Genomic DNA, 13,646 nt, shown 5'->3' on the forward strand with positions numbered 1-13,646 from the left:
CTTATCATCCACCTCTTGTGTGGACAGATGGCTGTGGCACCAGTATAGTTACAAGAGTGATCAAAAGTGTGGCCAGTGGTGAGTGGCTGGGTGTTGGCCCTGTATTGAGGTCTGCATGATGTGTGACCATGGCTCCCCACATGTTGTCCAAAGGTGGTGATGGTATGATCCCACATGTTTCATTCTCTTACTTGATACCTTGCTACATTTATCATTTTCAAGATTTGTTATGTGTGGTCCCCATATTACAGCACCTGGAAAGGTCTGGTGCATGGAGGCTGAAAAGGCACTCAAACTAAAATAGTGCAGAGCATGGCATGAAAGTATTCCGCCAATCTGTATGTGCCAAAATCTGGTGTTCACTGTAGCAAGAACCAGTTCACTGTAGCAAGAGCCACAGTGGCTATCGGATCTTTGTGACTCATTTCCACATTTGGTGTACCAATAATGGTAGTTCCACTTGATCTGGTAGTGATGCAGATTTGAGGTAGTTTGCCGGAAGCCTCAGTGGCTCCTTGTATACCATTTCAGTCAATGGTTCACCAATGTCAGATTTACAAACCGCCAGTAGCCCTACAAGGACCAGAGAAAGCAATTCCATCTACTCCCCTTGGTGATGCATGAGAGTGGTCTTTTAAGTTCTATGCCATCTTTCAGCCATTCCATTGCTGATAGGATGATAACTTTTAGTGTGGTGGCACTAACCACCTTGAAACAAATGTTTTTGCAATTGTCTCTGCAATGTCTGTTGGTAACTGGTAAAGCTTCTGCACATCTCATGAATCTGTCAACTGCTGTGAATATATATTTATAAACTTCTGGAGGTCAGTGTGTGTGTGTGTGTGTGTGTGTGTGTGTGTGTGTGTGTGTGTGTGTGTGTGTGTGATGAATGTGTTATCCCACCTTGCATTGCTGACACTGAAGGCATGCATGAACCCAGGCCCAAGGATCTTTATTTACTGGTGGAAACACAAAATAATTGATTAAACAATGGAAAATCCAGGATGGAATGTAACAATATTATGAGAGTCTTTTTGTTGTGCCTGTCTGCGACCTAGACTCTCCACTATATGGTGAGTAACAACTTTCCTTCTAATAATATTGAAATCATCGACTAATAATTTAGTTATAACATTTGCTCCTGAATGTTCCAGATTATGGACACTGTTAAATGCCATTTTTTGAAACTGTGGAGAAATGTAGGGCCATAGTTTCAGTTGTGAGACATCACACCATTTTTTAGAATTGTCACCTGGCGTTCAGCTTGCTTTAACCTCAGTCCCATGGAAGGATCTTTCAGTAAAAGTTGCAGTTGGTGATCCATTGCTTAGCCCATCGTAAAATTGCCGTGCTTGAAAGTATTAATCAAACTGCAAAGACAAGAAAAGTAGTCATTGATTGTGTTTTCCGTGCCTTTAATATTGCATTATGTCAATGATAAATCGACTGATAAATTCAATGTGCCTGAATTGTTGAGGGTAACATTTTATCATTGACATTTTGAAAGGCTGATGTGACGGGTTTGTGGTCTGTATAGATCATCACTGCTCAGGACTGAAGTTGAGGGCAAAAAAGCCTCATGCTTTCAAACATTACGAGCAGCCCTGTATCATAAGCATTTCATTCCTTTTCCCTAGCTGTAATTCTTTCAAATAATATTAAAACATTACGGAATTGGAATGACTACTTACCCTCTCCCTTAAAACCCACCTCCTTTCATCTTTCCTTTTCCTTCCCTCTTTCCTGATGAAGCAGCCGCCGGTTCTGAAAGCTCGAAATTCTGTGTGTGTGTTTGTGTGTTTTATTCATTGTGCCTATCTACCAGCGCTTTCCCGCTTGGTAAGTCTTGGAATCTTTGTTTTTAAAACATTACAAAAGTTGACTTTGGTATGGGGTGGCATCAATTGCACTTTGACTATTATCTACTACAGTGCCAAACAGTGTAGATAGTACAGGGTGGGCAAGTAGTGCTGCTTCTGCAATGTTCACCTGTAGACAATGAAAAGCTTTGTCCATTTCTGGAGTCCACTTGAGTACTCATTTGTTTACAGCATTATAACTGAAAAGTGCATTCATTACAGGTGCTTGAATGGAAGCTGTTGCCTGAAGACGATGGTGACAAAAAATCGCCATCTCAGCAAAGTCTCAATCATTGGTAACACCTTGTCCTTGAGAGGTCACATAAAATGGGCTTCCCCAGTAGCAGGTAGGGTACCACGAGCTGAGATCCTATGACTGAGAAAGGTTACTTCATTGTTGTTTCTGATGCACTTACTTTTCTTAAACATAATTCCATGGCTATAAAGTCTCTGTTGTACTTCATGAACATGACTGTTGAGTAGCTGAGTCTTAGACAAGAATACCAGAGTATCATCTAGATATGAAAAATAGCCTTGTGGTAGCCCAGAATAGTAAAAATCTTTTCACCTACCAACATACAGGTGAATTCTTGGATATCAGGTATGGGACATCTATTCGAGACAGTTCTTACAGCTAATCTATGGTAATCACTGTCGGGATATCGCAAGCTGCTGTTCTTATGAAAAAGGTGCAGGGGAGACACCCACGGACTGCAGGAACGACTTGTAACTCCCAACTGAAAAATTTCCTCAAAGACTGTTGTAGTCCCTACGAGGCATTCTTTTGCAAATCCTGTGGACATGTGAAACAGATGTACCTGGGGTCATATGTATTTAGTGCTTGTTACTGAATTGCACACTTCGGCATGGACCTCTGTGGCTCCACAATATGTACAATGTCAGTGTCCTGTGAGAACTGTGTACTTATACTGTCGACCCTTCTCAGCATGCCAACAGCATAATGACCCTGAATTCCACTAATTTCATGACTGTTGATCCCATTTATCAGACATGTGATTGTCAAGTGGGACAAGCATGTAATGGCAGTTGTGGGGAAGGCAGATAGTCGTCTTCAGTTCATTGGTAGAATTTTGGGAAGATGTGATTCATCTGTAAAGGAGACCACTTATAAAACACTAATACGACCTATTCTTGAGTACTGCTTGAGCGTTTGGGATCCCTATCAGGTCAGATTGAGGGAGGACATAGAAGCAATTCAGAGGTGGGCTGCTAGATTTGTTACTGGTAGGTTTGATCATCATGCTAGTGTTACGGAAATGCTTCAGGAACTCGGGTGGTAGTCTCTAGAGGAAAGGAAGCATTCTTTTCATGAGTCGCTACTGAGGAAATTTAGAGAACCAGCAATTGAGGCTGACTGCAGTACAATTTTACTGCCACCAACTTACATTTCGTGGAAAGACCACAAAGATAATATAAGAGAGATTGGGGCTCATGCAGAGGCATATATGCAGTCATTTTTCCCTCATTCTGTTTGGGAGTGGAACAGGGAGAGAAGATGCTAGTTGTGGTACAAGGTACCCTCCACCAAGCACCATATGGTGGATTGTGGAGTATGTATGCAGATGTAGATAGATGTAGAATTCCACAGTAAGAGCATTATGTGAAAGAAAATCAGCACCTAAGTTAGGGTGAGCGATGTTGGCAACCACAGAGGTCCATTGGAAATGGGGAGTGAAACCTATATTGATCATCAGATTTTTGTGGCCATGAGTGAGGATAATAAAGTTGTTTACAGCTATTAAATGTAGCGGCTCATCAGACATTTACATCTGCTGTGTACAAGGCAGGGATGTATTGACCTCTGAACACGTGTCAACCAAGAAAGCCAAATCATGAATTTTATCAGAAATATGTAACTGCTATTATGCTGTGGTGTATGTTTGAGGTAGTATGACTGAGCAGATGCTATACTGCTCTCATAGATGGCATATTGGCCACTGTGTTCCCATTTTCATATAGTTGTGAGATGATGCTACTTTTACAGGAAGTGTCGTATGTAAGTGTGGCACACCTAATACTGATGTCCATTGCTGTTTGGGTAATCACACGGCTTTGTGCACTTTGTGGCTTGGGATAAAAAATGGCTATGATATCAGCAGAAGCTGGCTTCGAATTGGCTGTGATCTTGAGACTGAAAAACAGAAGAACATTATGAACATAACATTTTATTAGGTGCAGTCCACAACCTTAACTCCTGAAACTGCTTGGTCATCATCTCCACCATGGTGCATAGGCTTCAAAGTTCTTCAGCTGTGCTGAGTAAGTGTCAGTATCAGGAGGTGGCAGCACAGAAAGGTGTCATGTCTTTGGGTAGGCTCAACAGTAGTCAGTTGCATTTGCCTGGAGCAAGGGAGCTATTGATGCAGTAGTCATACAGTAGACAAATCTAGCAGTGCCTGCACCCTCATCAGCAGTTTGCAGTAACTTATATAAAGGTTGCCCTTCATGTACTATCAAATCTAGCTGTACCTGTGAAGACAGTAGCCTGTGAAATAACAAATCCTCAAAAACCCTACCTGAGTCAATGGCAGCACATAAATGTCTCCAACATCCTGATGGGTTATTGTCAACACATTTTTCATAATATAGCACTTGTTTAAACTTTTTATCAGGTAGTTTAGCGCAAAGAGCAACTAAAGCTGTTTTGAGAGCATGGTGGGCTTAATGGTGAGGTGAGTGCAAAATACTGTCCAAACTTAAAGTGGTTGCTCTCTGGTCCATGTTGCTGAAAGCCAGTGTACACTGCATGTGGTCTCCAGTAACTTGCTGATTGAAAAACATTCAACAGAATCATGAATGAAATTTCAAACTGTGCAACCATAAATGACAGGGCCCGCAATTGTAGTCACGATGCAGAAGAACTACATGAGCCAACAGATGGAAAGTCTTTAAGTGGTGGATCCGGTTGCATGTTTGTAATATTTTATGTTTAATATTACATGCTCTCCATGAACTGGGACTTACTGAGCTCTTTGGAGCACAACATAGCACCACCCACAATTATAGAGCTACAAATTCTCAGTCCACTTGGCATGGCTGCAGAACAATGTGAAAAAGGAGAGATGAGGGCTGCCTCTGTCAGTCATATGCTTGTAAGAGTTGATTCCACCAGCCAGTTTGTGGGCTGTTTTGGGTTACTTTCCTCATTCAGTTAATTACAGACTGGCCATGGGCTACACTTGAGTTAACCAATGAAAAATACATGGCTTTCAGAACACAGTTTGTCCAATTTAAGTATACCACTCAACTTAAAGAAAACTATAAAGCTGGAAAGTGAGACATCATATCCATTAATGTTATCAGATGTGAAGATTCATAACCAAATGAAGTGTCATGGATGACATCAAAGTTGAATAAGCCTTTTTAAAAGTTTATCCCTATTTCTCAATTTCAAGGAGTATTAATGTGGCGTTTTTGTTGATATCCAACATGATTTTATGAAAAATTTTGATATTTTTAAAAAAATTTAATTTTCTGTTTGAAACTAAACTTTTGGGAAAATCAATACTTTTTTGTGAATATTTAATACTTGTTTTTCATATCTCATACTATATCTTGGATTTAATTATATGACGATGTAGTTTCAGTTTGTTGACTAAAAAAAGTGGCATACACATTCATGTAAATAACATAAAAAGTTATATTTTGCACACACTATTGAAACAGGCTTGCCATTTAAGTTTCAACATAAACTACCTTAAAATACAAAGATAATAAGCTCTGTGTACTTCTTGTCAAATTTAGCTCTTGGTGCATGGCACATTTTCACATTTGCCAAATGGCAATTTTAAAATCTTGTCCCCTTTCTCAAAACCTTTTGTGGGCTGCCATGACACTGAGTAGAAGAAATTAGTTTTTGTCATGTTAATACATATTACTTAGTAATTTCAACGTGGTTCATGAGTAGTTTCCTTTCTATTGCTTTAGAATAGTTTTCTTTGTATTGCTTTACGTTTTGTATTGCATATATTTCACTCAGATGCAATACCATTTCATCATAAATTTGTTTCAGGTAGTACAATGGTAACAAGAATTCATCCAAAGGTGGTGAAGGGTTATAAGGGGTCTGTTCCTTCATTTTTAACAGTTCAGATGGGCAAACAAATACAAACACAGGTTTACTGCCTCTTGATCTGCCTCGAAACCTGCAACCACAGATGAAAATATTGAAAAAGTTTGTTGTATGAGCACTAGGACTTTTTGGAGCTCTTCCTGTAATCATTTTGTAGTTTGTGTTCATGTAAACAAGGAATGTTGTGCATTTCTACATCTACATCTACATTCATACTCCGCAACCCACCCAACGGTGTGTGGCGGAGGGCACTTTACGTGCCACTGTCATTACCTCCCTTTTCTGTTCCAGTTGCGTATGGTTCGCGGGAAGAACGACTGTTTGAAAGCCTCTGTGCGCACTCAAATCTCTCTAATTTTACATTCGTGATCTCCACGGGAGGTATAAGTAGGGAAAAGCAGTATATTCAATACCTCATCCAGAAACGCACCCTCTCAAAACCTGGCGAGCAAGCTACGCCGCGATGCAGAGTGCCTCTCTTGCAGAGTCTGCCACTGGAGTTTGCTAAACATCTCTGTAACGCTATCACGGTTACCAAATAACCCTGTGACAAAACGCGCTGCTCTTCTTTGGATCTTCTCTATCTTCTCCGTCAACCCGATGTGGTACGGATCCCACACTGATGAGCAATACTCAAGTATAGGTCGAACGAGTCTTTTGTAAGCCACCTCCTTTGTTGATGAACTACATTTTCTAAGGACTCTCACAATGTATCTCAACCTGGTACCCACCTTACCAACAATTAATTTTATATGACCATTCCATTTCAAATCGTTCCACACACATACTCCCAGATATTTAACAGAAGTAACTGCTACCAGTGTTTGTTCCGCTATCATATAACCATACAATAAAGGATCCTTCTTTCTATGTATTCACAATACATTACATTTGTCTATGTTAAGGGTCAGTTGCCACTCCCTACACCAAGTGCCTATCTGCTGCAGACCTTCCTGCATTTCGCTACAATTTTCTAATGCTGCAACTTCTCTGTATACTACAGCAGCATTCGCGAAAAGCCGCATGGAACTTCCAACACTATTTACTAGGTCATTTATATATATTGTGAAAAGCAATGGTCTCATAACACTCCCCTGTGGCACGCCAGAGGTTACTTTAACGTCTGTAGATGTCTCTCCATTGATAACAACATGCTGTGTTCTGTTTGCTAAAAACTCTTCAATCCAGTCACACAGCTGGTCTGATATTCCATAGGCTCTTACTTTGTTTATCAGGCGACAGTGCAGAACTGTATCGAACGCCTTCCGGAAGTCTAGGAAAATAGCATCTACCTGGGAGCCTGTATCTAATAATTTCTGGGTCTCATGAACAAATAAAGCAAGTTGGGTCTCACACGATCACTGTTTCCGGAATCCATGTTGATTACTACAGAGTAGATTCTGGGTTTCCAAAAACAACACAAAACTTGAGCAAAAAACATGTTCTAAAATTCTACAACAGATCGACGTCAGAGATATAGGTCTATAGTTTTGCGCATCTGCTCAACAACCCTTTTTGAAGACTGGGACTACCTGTGCTCTTTTCCAATCATTATGTACCGTACTGATTACAGTGGACACAGTACCTGAAAGAATGGTCAAGAATAGTTAGGAGGAAAACATTTGAAATAGCTAGACTGTTTACTGTACCTTAATGCATACTGGTTATTTATAGCTTCAGTGGGCATTCTGTTAACTTCAGATGCTACTTTCACACATGCTGATGCTGTGTCCATGATGAACTGTAAATCTTCATGCTGTCTGTAAAACAAAATAATAATAATAAAAAAAACATCATAGACAGATCTTGATGAAATCATCTCTGGTTATCTGTCAACAATATATCACCTATGGTATGCATTATATAACCATCTGTGACTGGAGATTAATTTTGCTTTTAGATCTTGAAGTGAACCCAACTCAAAAATTCACTACTTTGCTTACCACTGAACTTGAATCAAATAAATGACATTCAGTGTCGATCAAAATTAACAAGAAACACACTCGGCACCACCATAAATGTCGGCCACCAACACCATTATGCAACTTGGACTGCAGGTATTAAATGTGCACACAGATACATAGTACGAGCGTAAGTCAATTATTATCTACAATTTAGTTATAATTTTGTTTATTTTGGTAGTACTATTGTTTTACATCGATGATGCATGCTTTGTGTATTTGTTGTTATATCTTTGCAATTTTCAAGCTGCTAGGTTAGTTTCGTTATTGCTGCGATGCTGTTAATCATGGCTGCTCTGCTGTCTATTTGTATCAAAGAAGAGCAACATTCAGTGATCCATTTTTTGTGGTCGGAATGTGTATCAGGGGCTGAAATTCACTGAAAACTTTCAGTACAAGAACAGTGTTTTGCCACAATGGAGTGTCTACAAATCGATTGAAAAATTCCTAAATGGTTGCACAAGTGTTATGCATGATGAAGGAGCCGGATGACCATTCACCGCCACAAATGAAGAAACCATTGAGTGGTCATGTGAAATGATTCTCTTGGACAGAAATTAACTGTTGACAAAGTGGCACATAGTCTGCAAATTATTCGTGGTTCTGCCTATGAAATCATCCACAACAGCCTTGGGTTTCATAAAGTTTGTGCAAGATGGGTCCCAAAACAACTCACACAGTTGCATAAACAAATATGCTTGGGCGTCTGTGAAAAACATTTGGGTCACTATGGTAATGAAGGGGCACAACAATAAACATTGTCTGTTTCAGTGAGATGTTTACTGGCAAGCTAAAGCCTGCAATTCGAAGTAAACATCGAGGATTGCTGTCAAAAGGTGTTGTATTGTTGCATGAAAATACCCTTCCGCATACTGCTGCCCACACTGCTGAAATGCTGCAGAAACGTAAATATGAAGTACTGGATCATCCTCCATATAATCCTGATCTTCCCCCTCCTGACTATCAATTGTTTGGTCACACTCAAACAGGCATTAAGGGGCCATTGATTTGCCTCAGATGAAGCAGTGAAAGGAGCGGTACATTCGTGGTTCACAGCTCAACCAAGAAACTTGTTTTATGAGGGCATCAGGAAGCTTGTACAATGATGGACCAAGTGCACTCAAACAGAAGAGACTATGTTGAAAAATGATGTTCTTGTAAGTTTCCTATTAGATTACAATAAAAAATTTTAACTGCTTTGCAGATAATAATTGACTTACCCTCTTATTTGTTACTGAGAGAGTGTCAGGTAGTAAGAATCCAAGAAAATAAGCAGAAGAATGCTCAAGAACCTTGTGGAACTTGTTGCATGCAGAAGAAATCCATAATAGTCATACAACCACCCCTCCCCCTCCCCCCCCCCCCTCTCTCTCTCTCTCTCTCTCTCTCTCTCTCTGTCTCTGTGTGTGTGTGTGTGTGTGTGAAAGAGAGAGAGAGAGAGAGAGATTATGTGGTGTGGTTGATTTGACTTTGAACACAAACTGTTTTTCAAAGTGGCAATACATTATGTTTTTAGCTCTTTGCTGAGTAAGATGACAACATACATATTACAAATTTTGTCCGTTGATTTAGGCAATTTTCTGTGTAGCAAAAGGTTTCAACAGTTCACAGGTTTTAAAGTAATTGTTATTCAGTGATAAAGAGACTATTGACACAGAGAGCAGTAGAGATATACATTTGCATTGTCTGCTTAGATACAGCATTCATAAATTCTAAAGGAGAACACCAAAGTGCTTTACTAGGCTTGGTGTTTTCTGAAGGTGATATGCCCTTGCCTTTCTCCAGCCACTGAAGTGACACACCCAGCCAGATGGACTCCAAACCATGGTGGAGCCCAGCACTTTTCACATTAACAAATATTGACAAAGCACAAAGAAGAGCCAGAAAAAATACTAGGACTCACAAGAGATTAAAGTCCACACTAGCACATAACCATTGAGTCACCGTGTCACACTGGTGTCTATTAATTTATAAAGGTGTAATTACTGACTGGCCTACATGTACTCAAAATCATTAAAATTTCATTTTCTTACTCTGTTGCAAAATGTCCATGAAATACCTTTAAACTTTCTTACAGTAATTACGAGTTACCTCCAAGAATTTTTAACAGTCATTTACTGCCTTCACTCATCACGTACATTGGCAATAATCTCCTTAACCCAACCTTACACCTAGAAGAAAATTTTCAAACTTCAGCAGTGTTGGAGTGCAAACAATAACTTCCTTGTGGTTCATATCTCTCGTCATTTAGTATTGCATAAACAAAGTCCATTCTTTTGTAGTGTCACTAGGTTTTGAACTGATAAATGCTATTTAACTGAACTTATTCCACAACATTTTACTAGTCAAAAATCAGTCTAAGTTCACTGTCTGTGATTAGCATTAATGTAATATAGATTTCTATGTTCAGCAGTCAAGTTCTTTTCTGTGCTAACTTAAGAGCAACTGCTCTATAAAATTAGCCTTTAGTACACCGTGTCAGTCACCCCCTACCACATTCCTACCACAGACTCGGGGGCTCAATTCCCAAAAGCATGCAATTATTCTACCTGGTGATATCTTGGAAAAAAGAGACATTGTGCAGTATCTATAAAAAGTAACTTCCTGTTGTCTGAAAGTGATAAGTAGGTACTTTGTCCAAATACTGTTTCAAGGTGCCACTGCCATTTGGCAGATAACATTTCTTAAATGAAATTCAGCGAGGAAGCATTCTCCTACATAATAAATATTTCCTGACTTTGAGATGATGAACAGCAAGTAAAATTTATTAACATATATTGTTATACATGAGAATGTACAATTAATTTGTGAGAAAAGAGGATGTTATGATACTACATGACTTGCTTTACTGATGGTTGTTCTGTTATGAAATTTCAGAGGATTAGTTGTTTTTATTTTAAATCAATATTTATTTTCACCTACACTACAAACAGATTAATTGACAAAAGTAGAAATAATGAAAAAGTGCTGATACAGAACATGGACTGAAATTAAAATGGAGTGTCAGTATAAGGTAGATGATCAGGACAATCTAGTTATGTGTGTATCTGTATTCTATATTGTCACTGAACAAAGACATTGTCTAGAAGCTTAACAGGATCTAATTTATAAACAGTCTTGTATGTGAACATGTAAAGATATCTTTTTACGAAAATGTTGCATTAATTTTTAAATACAACTCCATCTTATTAACTATAGCTTAATATCAGTGAAAATGTCTTCCTGCTTAGCTGGGTGATAACCTGCTTGCCTCCCATGCAGTGAGCCTGGTTCAATAACTGGCCGGGTTGGAGATTTTCTCCGCTCGTGTACTGGGTGTTGTGTTGCCCTCATCATCATTTCTTCATCATCAACAGCTGAAAGTTGCCCAATGTGGCGCTGACTGAAATGACTTGCACTTGGTGGCTGAATCCAAATGGGACCTCCCGGCCAACAATGCCATACGCTCAATTCATTATCAGTGAAAATGTATTAACCATAATTTGATGTGTCTCCTCCACTCTAATCAAATGATTAGCATATGTATGATATGAACCAAGTAAATCAAGTTCACTTATTCAGTCTTTTCTCTGTGCCCATCAAACATCAAATGCCTTGACTATATAGTTGATTGCTAAGAAATATAAGGTAATTGTTATTTGCTCTCAAATATGGCTGTTGCTGCTGTAGTGTACATGACATAAGCACCTCATATACTTACATTACCTCTCTAGCATTACTGGACAATAATTTACCCCATAATAAATAAAACTAAATTTACCATTATCCTATTTCTAGAATCTTTGGTGTTTTGCCACTATTGGAACAACTGTTTCATTTTAGTCATGCTTTCTGGGAACTGACTGATAATATCCCCTGGCAAACTGTTCCACTCATTTACTCCTCTGCCAACGCAAGTGTGCTCACCTCCCCTGTTGTTCTATAATTGCATACTTATTTTGTACCGATGGCCTTTCCTTACTCTATATCATCAGAGGCCAGTCTGTGCCCTATGTCTTCCAATGCATACTCATCCACATAATCCTGGAAAACTTCTGCAGGTGTAGCTCTCATCCTTCTTTGTGAAAGATTTCCCCTTTCAGTTTCTTAGTCATTTCTGGGTCACTGCTGAACCTTCTGTGGTCTCTCTCAACAGTAATGTTTGCTTCTAATACAAGTATCCAAATTAAGGACTCAAAGAACCATATCAGACACTGTCTAGAAGGTAACACAACAGGCTTACAATTGGTTCATAACTATAAGTTAAGACACAATTTTATCACCATATAGATAATGTAAGTGCTGCCAATAGAAACATTCTTTCTCCCCCTCCTCACTACAGCTGGACCCCTTGGGACTGAGTAACCTTCAACCTTCCCCAATCTATCTTTCTTCTCTATCTAGAAAAGAAACTAACAGTTCTGAAATATAGAAACCGTTTTTTTTTCTTTTTTTTCAATTCTTAAATGTGTTCATAAGCAATACTTGGAATTTTGCCTCCTGAAAGTAAGTAGTGGCCAGCCATTCAGTCTCTGTAATTTTATGGTTTTCTCAAGTGAATTTACTGATTGGTAGAAATAATGCAATTAGGATGCTCTTTTCAGAATGTTTTTCAGATTAAAAATAGTGTCTCCTAATATGCTGATGTGAATAATTGGCCACTATTTTCTGTTATATACTTTAGTGTGTTGTTGCCTCATGTAATTACAATATGTTATAGAGCAGTGGTCATCAAACGTTTTTGCTCAAAGGCCAAAACTAACAATATGATGTGGCACCTTGGGCCGCAGATTTCCAGGTCTTTTTATTAACTAGCAAACTATGTAAATGGTGTGTTATGAACCTTCAATAGACTAGCTATAATAAAAAAGCAAGAGGTTTACCACTGACTTCCTAGCACTTATCGTTAAAGTTGATACCGTTCAGACCACAATGAGCAGAATGTTCTCTGTTTCAGATTTCTGCCACCCTCAATGATCCATAAATTGTAACACTGTAATTGCCGGACAAAATTTTGCTGCATTGTCTTTGTGAACTGACTACAAGTTCATTCCCATTCTTCGCTAGTCAGCTGTTGCCATACTCTGATCTAACCTACAACACTGCTATATTTACAGATTCTGCTGGTTACTGCAGTGGACTGTTCTCACTGTTGTGTACTGATAATACCTATATGTAAGACTGTTGCAGGGAAGTCAGATCTCAGTACCTATGCACTGGTATTGACTGACTCTAGATAAATAACTAATTGTCACAATGGCTTTCACCACCATCTTATCACTATTACTTACCTAAGTTAATATACTGCAACAGTGTGTTCAGTGTGCACAGTGTGATTTCTTAGATTTCTTGGTGGCTCAGGACAGTTTATTTATTTCATTGTGAATTTATTAGCTTTTGTTACATGTTGCAGTGTAGTTATACATGTGTCATAAATAACTGTTGACATAGAAGAGTGAGTCACATTATTGATAAAGAGAAGGTTAGTTTTGTATCAAGGCACAACTGCCACAGATGTGAAGCTTTTTGAAATGTAGTAGCTATAGCTCAGTCAACATAAGGAACTTTTTTTCCTAAGATGCATGTAGTAGCTGCCTATTTACAGATTTTGCAAATTGGAAATCTGATGTAGAAAACAATATTTCATGGATTGCAAATCTTAAAGGTTTAAGGACAAAGTTCAGATTTATGTGCACATGTGGCCAATTCTATGCTGAAAGTTTAGTTTGAGATGTGGTAATCCATTTGTCCCAT

The 13,646-nt window shown here is 38.9% G+C and overlaps 1 protein-coding gene across 1 annotated transcript in view; it reads right to left on the minus strand.

Moving 5' to 3' along the window:
- LOC126267772 (laminin subunit gamma-1-like) overlaps positions 1–13,646 on the minus strand; it is a 133,815-nt gene that overhangs the window by 73,870 nt on the left and 46,299 nt on the right. Inside the window, exons 10-11 of the mRNA XM_049973077.1 lie at positions 7,602–7,712; positions 3,892–4,011 (exon numbers count right to left, since the gene is read on the minus strand). Coding sequence (XP_049829034.1) covers positions 3,892–4,011; positions 7,602–7,712 — 231 coding nt within the window. The remainder of the gene's footprint in view (positions 1–3,891; positions 4,012–7,601; positions 7,713–13,646) is intronic.

The sequence above is a fragment of the Schistocerca gregaria genome, chromosome 4, assembly GCF_023897955.1.
Source record: "Schistocerca gregaria isolate iqSchGreg1 chromosome 4, iqSchGreg1.2, whole genome shotgun sequence".
NCBI lineage: Eukaryota > Metazoa > Arthropoda > Insecta > Orthoptera > Acrididae > Schistocerca > Schistocerca gregaria.